Source organism: Choloepus didactylus, chromosome 17 (assembly GCF_015220235.1).
Source record: "Choloepus didactylus isolate mChoDid1 chromosome 17, mChoDid1.pri, whole genome shotgun sequence".
Lineage (NCBI taxonomy): Eukaryota > Metazoa > Chordata > Mammalia > Pilosa > Megalonychidae > Choloepus > Choloepus didactylus.
Genome location: NC_051323.1, coordinates 64217772 through 64232778, shown reverse-complemented (window position 1 = coordinate 64232778; position 15007 = coordinate 64217772). Strand labels below are relative to the sequence as shown.

The following is a 15007-nucleotide window of genomic DNA, read 5'->3' as shown; positions in this document are numbered from 1 at the left end:
TAAAGCTAAAAAGTCCTTTTGTCTTTTTGAAGAATCTTTTATTAGAATATGATAAGCAGTCAGAGCAGTTGGATATGGAAAAAGAACGTGCCCGTAATTTTGAGCATCAAGTAGAGGACCTCACAAAACAACTAAGGAATTCAATTTTTCAGGTAATTTCACATTGAGTAAATGCAAGCATGAAAACCAATATGTGGTCAATATGTCCTCCTACTGATGGAAGAGGAATATGACAAAACAACTAATAACCATCCTGTCTTGTTTCTCATTCTAATCTCAGTTCCCCTATTTTTTTTCCCCATTTTTGCCTTTTCCTCTGTCTGTGTTCCTATTCTCTTGTAAGGTTTGCCATGCTGATATTGATAATGATGATTTTTTAAACTTCTTGATTTTACAATGACATTTTGTGTAATTGATTTTAAAATCTTAATTTTTTGCACTGTGCCAATGTTGTCATTCTTTGTCTCCTGTATATATTTTCTGCATTTTTACAATAATGAATCATTTGTCATTCTAGTGTGAAAAATTAAATTCTGATAATGAAGATCTCCTGGCACGAATTGAGACACTACAGTCTAATGCCAAGTTGTTAGAAGTACAGATTTTAGAAGTTCAGAGAGCCAAAGCAATGGTAGACAAAGAGTTAGAAGCTGAAAAACTTCAGAAAGAGCAGAAAATAAAGGTAAAACCAATTCTGTGAAATTGATTTGCTTATATTTAGTGTTGTTTTTATCAAAATATTATTTAAATGAAGGAAAGATGTACTAAAGAGTAACATTTGTGAATATAGCAGAGTTTATTAATTCCTTAATGAATGCCAACTATAATTGTGAGAATCCAAGCTATGATCTTTGAGTGTATGTTTTTGCACATTGATTGGGGGTGTTTTTAATTTTATTTTAGGAACATAGCAGTAGTGTAAATGAACTTGAAGAACTTCAGCTACAACTTCAAAAGGAAAAGAAACAGCTTCAGAAAACTATGCACGAATTAGAGCTGGTTAGAAAGGTAAAATCCAGAGACAAAACTCAGTCACCCAATATTCTCATTATCAAGCTGTTTTTATGCACATTGAAAATGCAGCATTTCAAAAATGAAATTACTGGTAGTGGTAAAGTAATCATTTCTAAATTGGTAACTTCAAAATATTGAAAATTTAACTTATTTCTCTAAGTACTTGTCTTCTCAGAAGAATCTAACATCACAGATAACTATGGATTGATATGTCTGTACATGATTTTCTGTAAGTGGCTGTTGTGTAACACATGAAGATTTAATATCAAACTTTAAATGTGTATTACACTTAGCTAATTAGCTGTAGTTAGTTATATTAACTTTATAGCTAATTTTTCTCTTCTTTTAAAGAAAGGACTAAACAGAAAGGCACTATAAGAGCCACAGAGTATTTTATAAACATTTGTTTATTTTATAAATTAGAGCCCTGCAAGAGTAGAAGTAACTATTGTGGTTAAAGAAAGTTTTATTGGAAAACAATAAAACTAAGAAAGTTGGGCTAACATTAGAGAATGTTTTACTTGTGAAATGACAAACTAGAAAATGTTTAACTTCTAGTTTCTTAATTAGTGTATAAATTATTACTGTATTACAGAAAAGGAGAATAGTATCTGTTCATTCTTGTGGAATCATTTTAACAATTTTACACATGAAATTAACTGATCTAATATGTGAATCTTCTATTTATGATGTCTACAGGATGCCCAACAAACCACATTGATGAATATGGAAATAGCTGATTATGAACGTTTGATGAAAGAACTAAATCAAAAATTATCTAATAAAAACAGCACAATTGAAGATTTGGAGCAAGAAATTAAGATTCAGAAACAGAAACAAGAAACCCTACAGGAAGAAATGAGTGAGTAAACCAAAATTTATTTTAGCTTATAAATAATTGTTCATTATAACAGAATAAAGGGAGTTGCCATTGTCTGTTTCATCAGTCTTTGTCAACCACTTGTTTATCACAGTGCTAAATGTTATTGAGGACCAGAAATGATATAAAACCATTTGTCTTTAAAATATTTCAGTTCAAGTTGGTGCTTAATATAGTCATTTTCCTAAACATTGCTTAAGTACCTGCTTTATGGGTAATACAAAGTTAAAAATGATCTTTGTCCACAATATGCTGATTGCCAACAGAGCACAAAAATTTAAATAACAGTGAAGCAATTATTTTTAAGTTGTTTATTTTCCATTTTATGCATAAAATAATTTCTAATATAAGCATTTAAAGCCATAAATTTCTCTTTAGGTACTCCTTTAGCTGCATCCACAAATTTTGATATATTGTATTTATATTTTCATTCATTTTAAAATATTTTTAAATTTCTTTGTGATTTCTTTGACCTGTGGGTTATTTAGAAGTGTGTTGTTTAATTTCTAAATACATAACGGATTTTTCAATTATCTTTCTGTTAATAATTTCTAATTTAATTCCTTGGCAGTTAAAGAACATGCTGAGTTTTCAGTCCTTTTAACTTCATTGAGTTTTTCTTTTGGCCCAGCATTTGATTTCTTTTGGTGACTATTCACTTGAAAAGAATGTGATAGAATGCTTTTAATCTAAGTCTATATAACATGGCCTATAGTTGAGTCTTGCTTTACTCCCCAACTGACGATCCCTGCTACTTAATTGGAGTATTTAAATAATTTGTATTTAGTATAATTATTTATATGGTTAGGTTTAAACCTACCATCTTGTTAATTGTTTATTATTTCTCTTATCCTTTGTCTCCTACTTCTTGCTTCCTTTGAATTCATGAGTATTTTTAATCATTTAATTTTATCTCCTTTATTAGCTTATTAGCTATACCTCTTTATTATTTTTTAGTGGTTGATTTAGGCTTATAGCATCTTGAACTTATCATTGATTACCCTCAAGTAATATTATACCATTTCACATTTAGTATAAGAATTGTATAGAATCTTACATTTTATTTTACATATTTGTGCTGTTTTTGACATTTTACTTCTATATATGTTATAAACTTCACAAAAAATTGTTATTTTGTTTGAAAACAGGTATTTTTCAAACCAGATGTCAGTAAACTATGGCCCACAGGCCAGCTACCTGTTTTTGTAAATATAATTTTTTTTAAATTCAGTTTTATTGAGGTATATTCACATACCATAGTCATCCAAAGTGTACAGTCAGTTGTTCACAGCACCATCATATAGTTGTGCATTCATTCCCCCAATCTGTTTTTTGAACATTTTCCTTGTATCGGAACAAAGTAAAAATAAGAATAAAAAATAAAAGTAAAGAATACCCAAAACACCCCCCCACCCTGTTTTTCATTTAGTTTTTTGTCCCCATTTTTCTACTTATCCATGCATACACTGAATAAAGGGAATGTGATCCATAATGCTTTCACAATCACATTGTCACCTCATGTAAGATGCATTACTATACAGTCGTCTTCAAGAGCGTAAATATAGTTTTATTGAAACACATCCCCCCCATTCGTTTGTATCATGTGTAGTTTACTTCCTTGCTGTAACAGCACAGTTGAGTATTTGCAACAGAGACTGTATTGGCTACAAACCTAAAATATTTACTATCTGACCTTTTAAAAAAATGTTTACCATCCCTTGTTTTAAATAAATGAAAAATAGGGAATTTAAAAAAAATATTTATTCATGTATTTACCATTTATGGTGTTCTCCATTCCTTCATGTATATCGAGATTTACATCAGGTTTCTCTTTTTCTTTTGCCTGAAGAACCTTCTTTAACATGTCTTGTAGTATACACTTGCTGGCAGTGAATTCTCTCAGCCATTGTTTGTCTGAAAAAGTCTTTAATAACTGCCTTCATTTTTGAAGGATACTTTTGCCGAACAATAGAATTTTAGGTTGACAGGTTTTTTTTCTTCCAGCAGTTTAAAGATATTGTTCTATTGTCTTCTGGCTTGCATATTTTTTAATGAACAGTCTGTGAAGTTTTTTATCTTTGTTCCTCTGTACAGGGTGTATCTCTTTTTCTGGTTGCTTTTTTTCTCTTTAACATAAGGTTTTAGCAGTTTAATTATGATATGCCTTGGTTTGGTTTGGTTTGTTTTGTTTTTCCTTTTTTGTGTCCTGCTTTTATGGTTTATTGAGCTTTTTGTATGTATGGAGCTTTATAGTTTTCTTCAAGTTTGGCATATTTTTGGCCATTGTTTCTTTAAATATTTTTTCAGTCATATCCTCCTCGCCCCCAACCCAGGACTTGAATTACACACATTAGACTACTTGATCTAGTCCCCATGGGTCTGTGATTATTCTGTCCATTTTCATTCTTCTTTGAATCTTTTTTTTCTCTGAGCTTCATTTTTTGATAGTTTCTATTCTCATAATATCTTCAAGTTCACTGATCTTCAGTGTCTAATAAATTAATCACATCTGGTAAAATGTTCATTTTAAGATAAATTATTTTAATGCCCATATTTGCTAATTCCATCATTTCTGGGTTTGTTTCTATTTTGATTTGTCTCCTGGTTATGGGTCGTATTTTCCTGCTTCTTTGCATGGGAAATAATTTTTAATCGGATGTGTATTTTACATTGTTGAAAGCTAGACATTTTGTATTCGTTTAAATAGTGTTAAACTTTAGCTAGCAAACAGGCATGTTATTTTTTGATCCATTTTATCTTTTTGTGGTTTGTTTTTAATTGTTTGCAGAGCAAGTCTAGAGTAGCCTTCCCTGTAGGTTCATTCAGCCCCACTGCTGAGGTGGAGATTTCGTGGGGTCTTCTGAATGCCCATGTAGTCAACATCTCTCCACTATGGCTGTTGGGAACTGGAAAGTTTTATAGCCCTGTGTAAGTTTTGGGTATATTTCAGATAACAATCCACCAGTCCATTGTTCTTTACTCACTAATTATTATCTACCTGGCCTTCTAGGATTTCACCCCTGCAAATATTGGTATTCAGCCGAAAACTCCAGGGGACTGGTGTTCAGCTGAAAACTCCAGGGGATTTCTATGTAGATTTCTGGATCTCTTTTCTACATGCTTCCTCCTATCTAATACCGTGTAACACAAATTCTAGCCACTTCAGTCTCCCAGAATTCCAATTTCAGTCTTCTCAACAAAGCCACCAGGCTGTTTGGGATTGCCCTCCCAGCCCCACAGTCTAAAAATTACCTCCATGCAGATAGCCCAGGCAATAATAAGGCTCACCTAGTTTTTTTACTCTCTCTCAGGGATCGTGGTCCTGGACTGTCTATTGTCCAATGTCAGAAAGCAGGTTTTTAAAATATATTTTGTTGAGTTTTCTAGTTTATGCCAGGCAGGTAGGTCTAGACTGTTAGTTCCTCATGGCTGAAAGTGGAAGTTCTGTAAAATAATTTAAGGTGGCTACAAAGTTATTTCTGTTTATAGATTATTGGCTGCTAAAACAAATACCGTGCAATGATTTGGCTTAAACAATGGGAATTTATTGGCTAACAATGTTGCGGCTAGGAGAAAGTCCAAAATCAAGCCGTCATTAAGTTGATGCTTTCTTCCAGAAAGTTGCAACTTCTGGGGCTGGCTGCCGGCTATCCTTGGTCTTTGGCTTTTCTGTCATATGGCAGGCCTGGCACATGGTAGCCTCTCCTGGCTTCTCTGGGTTCTGGTGACTTCTGGCTTCTTCCTGTGGCTTTCTTTCTCTGTGTCTGAATTTCATTCTGCTTTTTATAAAGGACTCCAGTAATAGAATTAAGACCCCATCCTGATTCATTTCGGCCACACCTTAACTGAAGTAACCTCAACAAAAGTTCCTGTTTATAGTGTGTTCATGCCTTCAGGAATGAATTGAGAGTAAGAACATGTTTTTATGGGGTACTTAGCTCCAGGCAACCACATTACCATACAATAAGATTTTAGATATATGATTAATGAGGAAATGGGATCAAGGAAATATTAAGATAGGACTATACAGTAAAATCAGACATAAGATCAAGACATAAATTGTATGTTCTTTGTGCTTTTGCTATCACTAAGGTCTTCCATAAATTTGACCTTGACATTTCCAGAAACCAGAAGGAAGACAGAAACATTAGTGTTCATAGGGTTTATTGTCTCCACATTATTAGAACAAACTGATACTTGTGAGAAACACAGCTTTTACTAGTTTGAAGAACTTAGTTTGCCAGGCTGCTATGACAGATAGCACACAACACATTGGCTAAAACAACAGGCATTTATTGGCTCATAGTTTTGAGGCAAGAGGAAGTCCAGAATCAAGATCTTGACAAAGTTACTTTTTCCCGGAGCCTGGGTGTTCTGGTGTTGACTTCCAGCAATTCTTGGGGTTTCTTGGCTTGTATCTCTGCCTTCTGTCATATGACACTGTGATGTGTCCTCTCTTTTCATGGGTTTCCACTGACTTTCAGCTTCTTTCTCTTTCTCCCTATGGCTTTCTCTGACTTCTACCTTCTGGTTTCTTCTTTTATAAGGCCTCCAGTAATATGGATTAAGCCCCACCCTCATTTCCTTTGGGCCACTCCTTAACTAAAAATAACATTTTCAAGAGGTCTTATTTAAATTGGGTTCACACCCAAATGAATGTGGATTGAGATTAAGAACATGTCTCTGTTGGGGTACTTAATTATATCTACCCACAGGAACACTGTGATATGGGACAGTGCTCTCAGACCTGATTTGAATATCACACAGCCTCTGGAGCACTTTCTGGAAAACTCAGTCCAAGATGTAATGAATCCAGATCTTGGAAAGTGGGGTCTCGGAATCTGTTTTCAAAAGTTGCATATATGATTTTGAAGATAACCCTATTTTAGGAACCACTAAATGGTTCACTGACTGGACACTTATTCTCAATAACATCCCCACAATAAATAAAACAGCATATCTTACATGGCTGTTTAGTATTGAAAACTTTATTATTAATTAGCACCAGATAGCAGTTTAATAAAAGCATTTCCATGAGTTGGAATTGGACCAAAGCAGTAAAGTCCAAGTGTACAGAGTTCTGATGATCTGCCTCTATCCAAGGATAAAATGTATAATATTTGGATAATTGAATGGATTGTATAGTTAACAGACAATTCACCTTGTATATAACATATCTTCCAATTAGATTTTTGGTGCAAATTGAAAAGCAGAGTTATAGGTTATATTCCTGCAATGCAAACATTTGATTTTGTGAATTAATATCAGATCCATCTGTTTTCAACAATCAACCTGCTGAAAGGCAGGCTTGATACCTTGGGGAAAATTGAAAAAAAAGTGCTGTTTCACACTGATAAATAACTAAGTCCAGAAATGAGTGGTACAGGCAATGAGTGCTAAGAGTTCACTGAAGAGAGATTCTGGAGACTGGAATGGTTTTGAGTTGGGCCTTGAAGATAAGATGTGGAGCAAAAAGAAGAGTGAGAAAGGATATTCCTTCCAAAATAAACATTATTTTGGAACGCTTGACTAGTTGAAGTAAAAAGCTTGACCTTGCTAGGGAGAAGCAAAGTATATTTAGGTATTTTTGATGCAGATCATGAAGTGTCCTGACTACCACAGTGAAATATTTGGTCCATTTTTAAAGACAGTAGAGGAGATTAAACTGCTTAGTTTATCAAATTAACTAGAAAGGTTTAGAATCTGGGAAAAATCACCAATCTCATGGCAGCAAAGGCCTTGGAAGGCCTAGGCTTAGAAATTGTGATAGAGTAGGAAAGAGAAATGGGCAATGTTTTGTGCAAAAATAAAAAAAAAATTGATTGGCTCACTCTGTCTAATGAATTAGTTCATACATCTTAATCTCAAATCCTTCCCTGATCTAACCCCAGCCTAACTTCTCAACTTAATTCTCATTATTCTTTTATGGGTAAATAGGACTGTTAACTTCCCCTGAGAGATGATTTATGCTTTTCCATAACTGTATATTTCCTTTGCTGTTATTTTGCTTTCATGCCCTAGCCTTCCCACCCCCATGCTTACCTTCCTCATCTTAAATGTTTCCTGAACCTTCCTTGTTGCCCCATGAAAACTGTAAAAATTTTAGCCCAGGTGGAACATTATGGCCTTTTGAGTATCTTTTTAACATTTATATTTTGCTTTATATTACCTTTATGTGTAGAATGGTATCACCTAATTGTATTCTATATTCTTTGATATCAGGGACTTCTAAATCTTACTTATAATTCACGGAGCACTTAGGAAATAATTCATGTGTATTTTGTGCTTTAAAAAAATGCTTTTGACAACTGAATAAATAGTTGCCAGGAAATAACTGAATTAGATTTATCATAAAAAGTATAATTTAGATATATTCTCATAGTACACCTGTTCATATTTACAAAGTAATGCAGTCTGTATGTGTGAATTTAACTTCATCAAGTTAATCAGTACTGGTAAGACCTTTAGCAGCAGTTGTGTAGTGCCCATAAATATAACTGGTCTTGACAAGGAGCCAAGCAAACTTTTCTGTAAAGGGCCAGATAGAAATTTTTTAGGCTTTGTGGGCCATGTGGCGTCTCTGTCTTTGTTTCACAACAGGTTGCAGTCAGATTTGACATAGTTGTATTTGGCAGCCTGTGTTCTTAAACAGTGAATCCACTCATCTCTATTTGACGTTTATTTCTTCTTATCTATTATAATAAAAGTTTTTATTCCTAGTAAACTTTCACTGACAATGTAGTCCTATAATAATAGTAATAATAATAATAATAACCCTTGAATTACTATGACAAAAACCAAGAAAGCTAGATATGATCCTCAGATATGATGCAATTGGAAATATGCAGCACTTCTTCAGAAGTATTTTTAAAAAGGAGTCCTTATCCTATTAGAGATATGGTTAATATAGTCCTACTTATATTTTAGAGATATTTACAAGTGAATGGGATTTGCTTTAAAATAATCCATTGGGAATGCAGGGAGTAGGTGAAGGTATAGGTCAGGAGTCTGCAAACATTTCTATAAAGGGCCGGATAGTAAATATTCTAGCCTTTGTGGGCCATGAAGTCTCTGTCACAACTACTCAGCTTTCCCTGGGTAACCGTAAAGCAATCATAGACGATATGTAAATGAATGTGTCTGTGTTCCAATAAAAGTTTATTTGCAAAAATAGGTAGGCCAGATTTGGATTGTGTACTATAGTTTGCCAGCCCCTGGTACAAGTGAAATAAAATTGGCCTTTGTTGATAATTGGTAAAGCTGGTTGATGGGTACATGAGGTTTATTACACTGTTGTCATTACTGGCATATATGTTTGAACTATTCCAAACTAAAAAGCTAAAACTAGTTTCTTTTAAAGGTTTATACACAGAAAGACTCTATATTTCTGCATTTAAATTCACTCATAAAAATTGTTTTTTCTCTTTCTGTTGAAATAATTTCTTACACTAGCTTCACTGCAGTCTTCAGTACAACAATATGAAGAAAAAAACACCAAAATCAAGCAACTGCTTGTGAAAACCAAAAAAGAACTGGCAGATTCAAAGCAAGCAGTATGTTAATTTCTTACTTTCCTATTTTAATGCCTGTTCACAGTGTATTTATCAATAACTTTTTTTAATTTAACAAAGATTGTCATTCTATAGGAAACTGATCACTTAATACTTCAAGCATCTTTAAAGGGTGAGCTGGAGGCAAGCCAGCAGCAAGTGGAAGTCTATAAAGTAAGATTCTTTCTTTATTTTTTAAGATTTCTTTTTTACAAATTTACATGTAGAAGTAAGGTACCTGTTAGGGATTTTTCTTGCTATCCTACCAAGATTCTTCAATATTTCAAAGTAGAAGCAGTAAATCATGTATGACATAACTGGGGTATACTATTAGCTCAAGCTAGATTATTTTTGTGTATTTGTAAATCCATAATGCTCTAAGAATAGTGCAAAATAGAGTAAGCATGGCTCCAAACCTGAATCAGTTCATAAGAGTGATGAGTGAGCTTGACCTAGCAGTTACATACCAGTCTACATGAAAGATGATGTTACTGCAAAGGATGTCACTTGTGAGAATGGAATTCATGACCTGATACCAGGTTCTGTCATTGATGCCCCACTGTCTAATCCTTGTGGGTATTTGATGGATGGAATAAACTCAGATGGAACTTACTGGACTAGTCAGATCACTCCAGAATCAGGATTTTCTTATGTTAGCTTTGGAAAAAGCTTAAGTCAGCCCTCCTGTGATGACCTGATCAGGAAAGTTGTTGAAATCTCAAGCCAGGAAAATTCATGACCATCTTTTTTGTAAATCAGAGTACTGAATGTCTCATAGTGCTTTTTTCACCCCAGATGACTGAAGGTTTTTAATGTCTTGATTTTCAGAGTGTTGTGTGTTCAATGATTACAACTTTGTTTTTACCATCTTTGCTAAGAATCAGCAAAAACAACAAAGTTGATTAAGAAAAATGAAGAAAAAATGAAAAAAGAACACACAGAAGGTGGTGGCTGCTTTCTAGATATTGATTTCAGGGGCCATGCTTTCCATAACCACCTGGTAGTTGCAGGAAGCCCTGGTTGTAATCATTGTGTAATCACTTTGAATTGTTGTATGCATTATTATATCAGGGAATTAGATATCTTGCATGAATGCGCTGTTCTCTATTTTTGGTAATATTCCACTCTTGCTGTGAAATTGAAGTGCATGTAGAAAAACCCCTTTACTGTATGAAACTTCACAACACTTTGAAAACAATTCAGTTTGGTTTATGCATAGTATAATATTTCTGCAAATTTTTAATTTTTAAAAATAAACATTTTTATTAAAATGGAATACATTTTAAAAAGAAATCATGCAGTGCTTCCCAAATAGAACTTAATGCAATTATTCTTTTGATGTTAAACCATAATTTTACAAATTCTCCTAATAAAATACATAAGTTGCTTAATAAAAAACCACCACATTTAATATAATATCTTGAGATAGTTAATTAAACATGAAAATCTAACATGTAGTCTGGGATTTGTTTCCTTTTTTTTCTTTTTTTTAGTTTATGATGCATCAGTTTTGGGGTAAGGAAAACTAGAGTAACTAACTTACTGAGAAAATGTTCTCCTCATATTGTCTGTACTCTTTCAATAATAATAGATAAAAGTATTTCACCATTTAATTATGTTCCTTTATACATACTCAGTGTCTCAAACCTCAGGTTTATGTTTAAGGAAAATTTGTCTAACCGTTGAACATTTGATATATAGAACTTAAAGATTTTTGCCCCCAGATTCAGCTGGCTGAAACAACATCTGAGAAACATAAAATCCATGAACATCTAAAGACCTCTGCAGAACAACATCAGCACGCACTAAGTGCTTACCAACAAAAGATTGCAGCCCTACAAGAAGAGTGCTGCACTGCCAAGGTACTTTCTCCATAACAGAAGCAGTATGTCTCAATGATTTTATTATTGACTAGTGGATAGTTTACTTGAGGGTTGTGTTCTCACTTTTTAGTGATTTACATTTATTTAAGAGCACTTATTAAATGGATCTGTGGTTCAGGTCATAAGAAGACATTAGCCCTATCTCTGTCCCCAACCCTAATGATCACTTTGATAACTTTTTTTTTTTTTTTTTCCCCTAAGAGGGAGAACATGAATAATGTTTTCCATTTCAACCTTGGTTTTGCAGTTTCTGTGTGTAAGAAATTTGCTAACTTAAAAAATTATTAGAAAAGTGTTATCATTCTGTCTGAGGGCTAAATAACTATGAAGTAATATTCTAACAGAATGACTATGGGGGCCTACTTTCTTATCTTCAACATACAAACAAAATTAGACAAAGTACAGTATTTTTTATTAGAGCTCTTAGTTAAGTGATCTTGGTTGGGGGGGGGTCATAAGAATTTACAGATCACTTCAGTGAAGTGAATTTAATTTTTACCACTCTTTTGAAAACTAAAGTTCAAGTAATTTAATTTCTTTGAATTAGTTTTTCTTGTATTTACAAAAAGAAGAGGTATCGTAAGTGAAAATGTTTATGACAGGGGAGAGGGAGAAGATGGCGGCATGGAGAGGAGTAGAAGTTAGTTAGTCCCCCCAGAGCAAATATAAACAACCAGAAACAACTAATAAAAGATCTGGAATAACTGCTGGGAGATGACCGTGACTGTCCAGACATTGTGCAACAATGTGGATTGGGAGACATGCCTGAGATTGCAGCATAAAATCTGTAAGTAAAAACTGCAGAGCTGAGCCGAGAGCTCCTCCCTCACAACAGCCTGAACTGCAAAGCCTCATTGTGATAGAGAGCAGTACTCTCTGAACAAGCAAATATACCTCAGCCCAGCTCTATCTGGAGTTTTAATATTAACTGCTCAATACAAACTACGAATCCCCAACAAGCAGACAGAGGCTTTTGCTGAAGACTGACCATGGAGAGTCAGAGGACGTATCTTTCTCGGGATGGGGATCCCAAAGGATCGGGTACTATCTTTGGCAGATGGGTGAATCTGGGGGCTATAGACTGACCCTGAAAGGGGACTTTCTGTCCCTTTCTCTCTCTCTCAACCTGGGCAGCTCAGTGGAGAAAGCCTCAGCCGTTTTCATCTCTCAGTGCTCTGCAGTACAGAAAGCCTCAGCCATTTTAAACTTGCACACTCTGACCCAGACAAGGGTGGAGACAGCAGAGTCAGAGAAACAAGAATCTAGTTATATGCAAATGACCTCTCTCTAGGGGACGTATCTTCCCTAAGAGGAAGAAAGTGGTGCCAAGCTCTACTACCCACCTTCCATTCAGAACCAGATCCCAAAGCCTGGGGGAAAACAGCTACAGGCCACACCTCCTTACACCAGTCTGGAGGGACAGGCTGACATGTGCCCCCTGCTGGGCAGAAAAGCACAGGGTGTGTCAATCCTGTAAGACACACCATCAGGGAAACTGGATTCTAAATATTTCTTCCCTCTGGGACCTGAGCCTGTTCCAGTCTGGGAAAACCTGATTGGGGTAATCAAGGAAACCAGATGCCTAGACAACAGAACACTGCAACCTACACTAAGAAAAATGAAGTTATGGCCCAGTCAAAGGAACAAACTTACACTTCAACTGAGATACAGGAATTGAAACAACAATTCAAAAAGTTTAGGGAAGGTATGGCAAAAGAGATAACGCCTATAAAGAAAACACTGGGCGTACATAAGGCAGAAATTGAAAGTTTGAAAAAACAACTGGCAGAATCTATGGAAATGAAAGGCATAACACCAGAGACAAAAGACACAGTGGAAACATACAACAGCAGATCTCAAGAGGCAGAAGAAAACACTCAGGAACTGGAGAACAAGGCACCTGAAAGCCTACACACAAAAGAAGAGATGGAGAAAGGAATGGAAAAATACGAGCAACGTCTCTGGGAACATAAAGAAAAAATGAAATGCAGGAATGTACGTGTCATTAGTGTCCCAGAAGGAGAAGAGAAGGGAAAAGGGGCAGAAGCTATAATAGAGGGAATAATCAATGAAAATCTCCCATGTCTTATGAAAGACATAAAATTACAGATCCAAGAAGCACAGCGTACCCCAAACAGAATAGATCTGAATAGGCCTACGCCAAGATACTTAATAATCAGATTATCAAAGACAAAGAGAAAATCCTGAAAGCAAGAGAAAAGCGATCCATCATACACAAAGGAAGCTTATAAGACTAGGTGTGGATTTCTCAGCAGAAACCATGGAGGCAAGAAGGAAGTGGTGTGATATGTTTAAGATACTGAAAGAGAAAAACCACCAACCAAGAATCCTGTATCTGGCAAAACTGTCTTTCAAATATGAGGGAGAGTTCAAAATATTCTCTGACAAGCAGACAATGACAGAGTTTGTGAACAAGATACCTGCTCTAAAGGAAATACTAAAGGAAGCGCTACAGACAGATAGGAAAAGACAGGAGTGAGAGGTTTGAAACACAATTTTGGGTGATAGTAGCAGAGCAATGTAAGTACACTGAACAAAGATAACTATGAATATGGCTGAAAGAGGAAGGTTAGGAGCATGTGGGATACCAAAAGAAAAGAGGAAAGATAAAGACTGGGACTGTATAACTCAGTGAAACCTAGAGTGTTCAACAGTTGTGATAAAATTTACAAAAATGTTTTTTCATGTGGGAGAATAAATGAATGTCAATCTTGCAAGGTGTTAAAAATAGGGAGGTATTGGGGGTAAAATAAAATCAATGTAAACTAGAAAAAAATGTTTATGACAAAGGCAAATAGAGCCATTAGAAAATACATGAATAGTAAATTAATCTACCTAGTTAGAAAACACCGTAGAAATCTGTCTCATATCTGAGAATATCAAAGCCTTAAAAAAAGTTTAAGGCCAACATAATGTACTTTAATTAGTAAAGTTAATCATTGGGCTAAGAAGAGTGTGTGCCATCTTCCTTATATTCAGAAACAGATTTTCATCTCAATTTGTTAATCTCTTAAACAAAATAGAAGGAATATGTTACAATGGAAAACTTTTTCTCTCTTTTTAATGTTATAGGCAGAACAAGCCGCTACAACATCTGAATTTGAGAGCTACAAAGTTCGAGTTCACAACGTTCTTAAACAACAGAAAAATAAATCTGTGTCTCAGGCTGAAACTGAGGGAGCGAAACAAGAAAGGTAAGGTCTGAATTAAAAGTAACATGTAGCTTTTTTCCCCTTTGGGCAGTTTCTTCACCAAGTAGGTTGAAAATCCTGCTTTGATTTCTTTTGACTGTGAAATTTTACATATAATACCCAATGAGAAAATAATTTTTTTGGCTTCACTGTTTTCAGAACAGCAACAGGGAAAATTCATTACTAAGAACATTGCTGCAAACTTTAAAAGATACATTAAAGTGAACTGTGAAACCAGGATACAACATACGAAATGTAGGCTAAATAGTTTAATCTTGTCTTAATAGGATCTGGTTGGAGTAGAAATAAAGACATTAAAATTACATTGTGGTTAAGTTTTCCAATTTTGAAAATCTGTTAGTGGAAGTAAACATACTTTCTCAATATATTTATTCACCATTAAGTAGGCTAAACAGAACTTGCTTATATAAGCAGTTTACTTATTTCAAAAACTTTTAAATTAAGAAC

General features: G+C 34.6%; 1 protein-coding gene and 1 pseudogene across 1 annotated transcript in view; both read left to right on the top strand.

Annotated features, from left to right (window-relative positions):
- GCC2 (GRIP and coiled-coil domain containing 2) overlaps window positions 1-15007 on the top strand; it is a 71266-nt gene that overhangs the window by 38003 nt on the left and 18256 nt on the right. Inside the window, exons 10-17 of the mRNA XM_037806947.1 lie at window positions 33-152; window positions 518-682; window positions 904-1008; window positions 1714-1876; window positions 9347-9447; window positions 9541-9618; window positions 11169-11306; window positions 14421-14542. Coding sequence (XP_037662875.1) covers window positions 33-152; window positions 518-682; window positions 904-1008; window positions 1714-1876; window positions 9347-9447; window positions 9541-9618; window positions 11169-11306; window positions 14421-14542 — 992 coding nt within the window. The remainder of the gene's footprint in view (window positions 1-32; window positions 153-517; window positions 683-903; window positions 1009-1713; window positions 1877-9346; window positions 9448-9540; window positions 9619-11168; window positions 11307-14420; window positions 14543-15007) is intronic.
- Window positions 9684-10985, top strand: LOC119512337 (annotated as a pseudogene).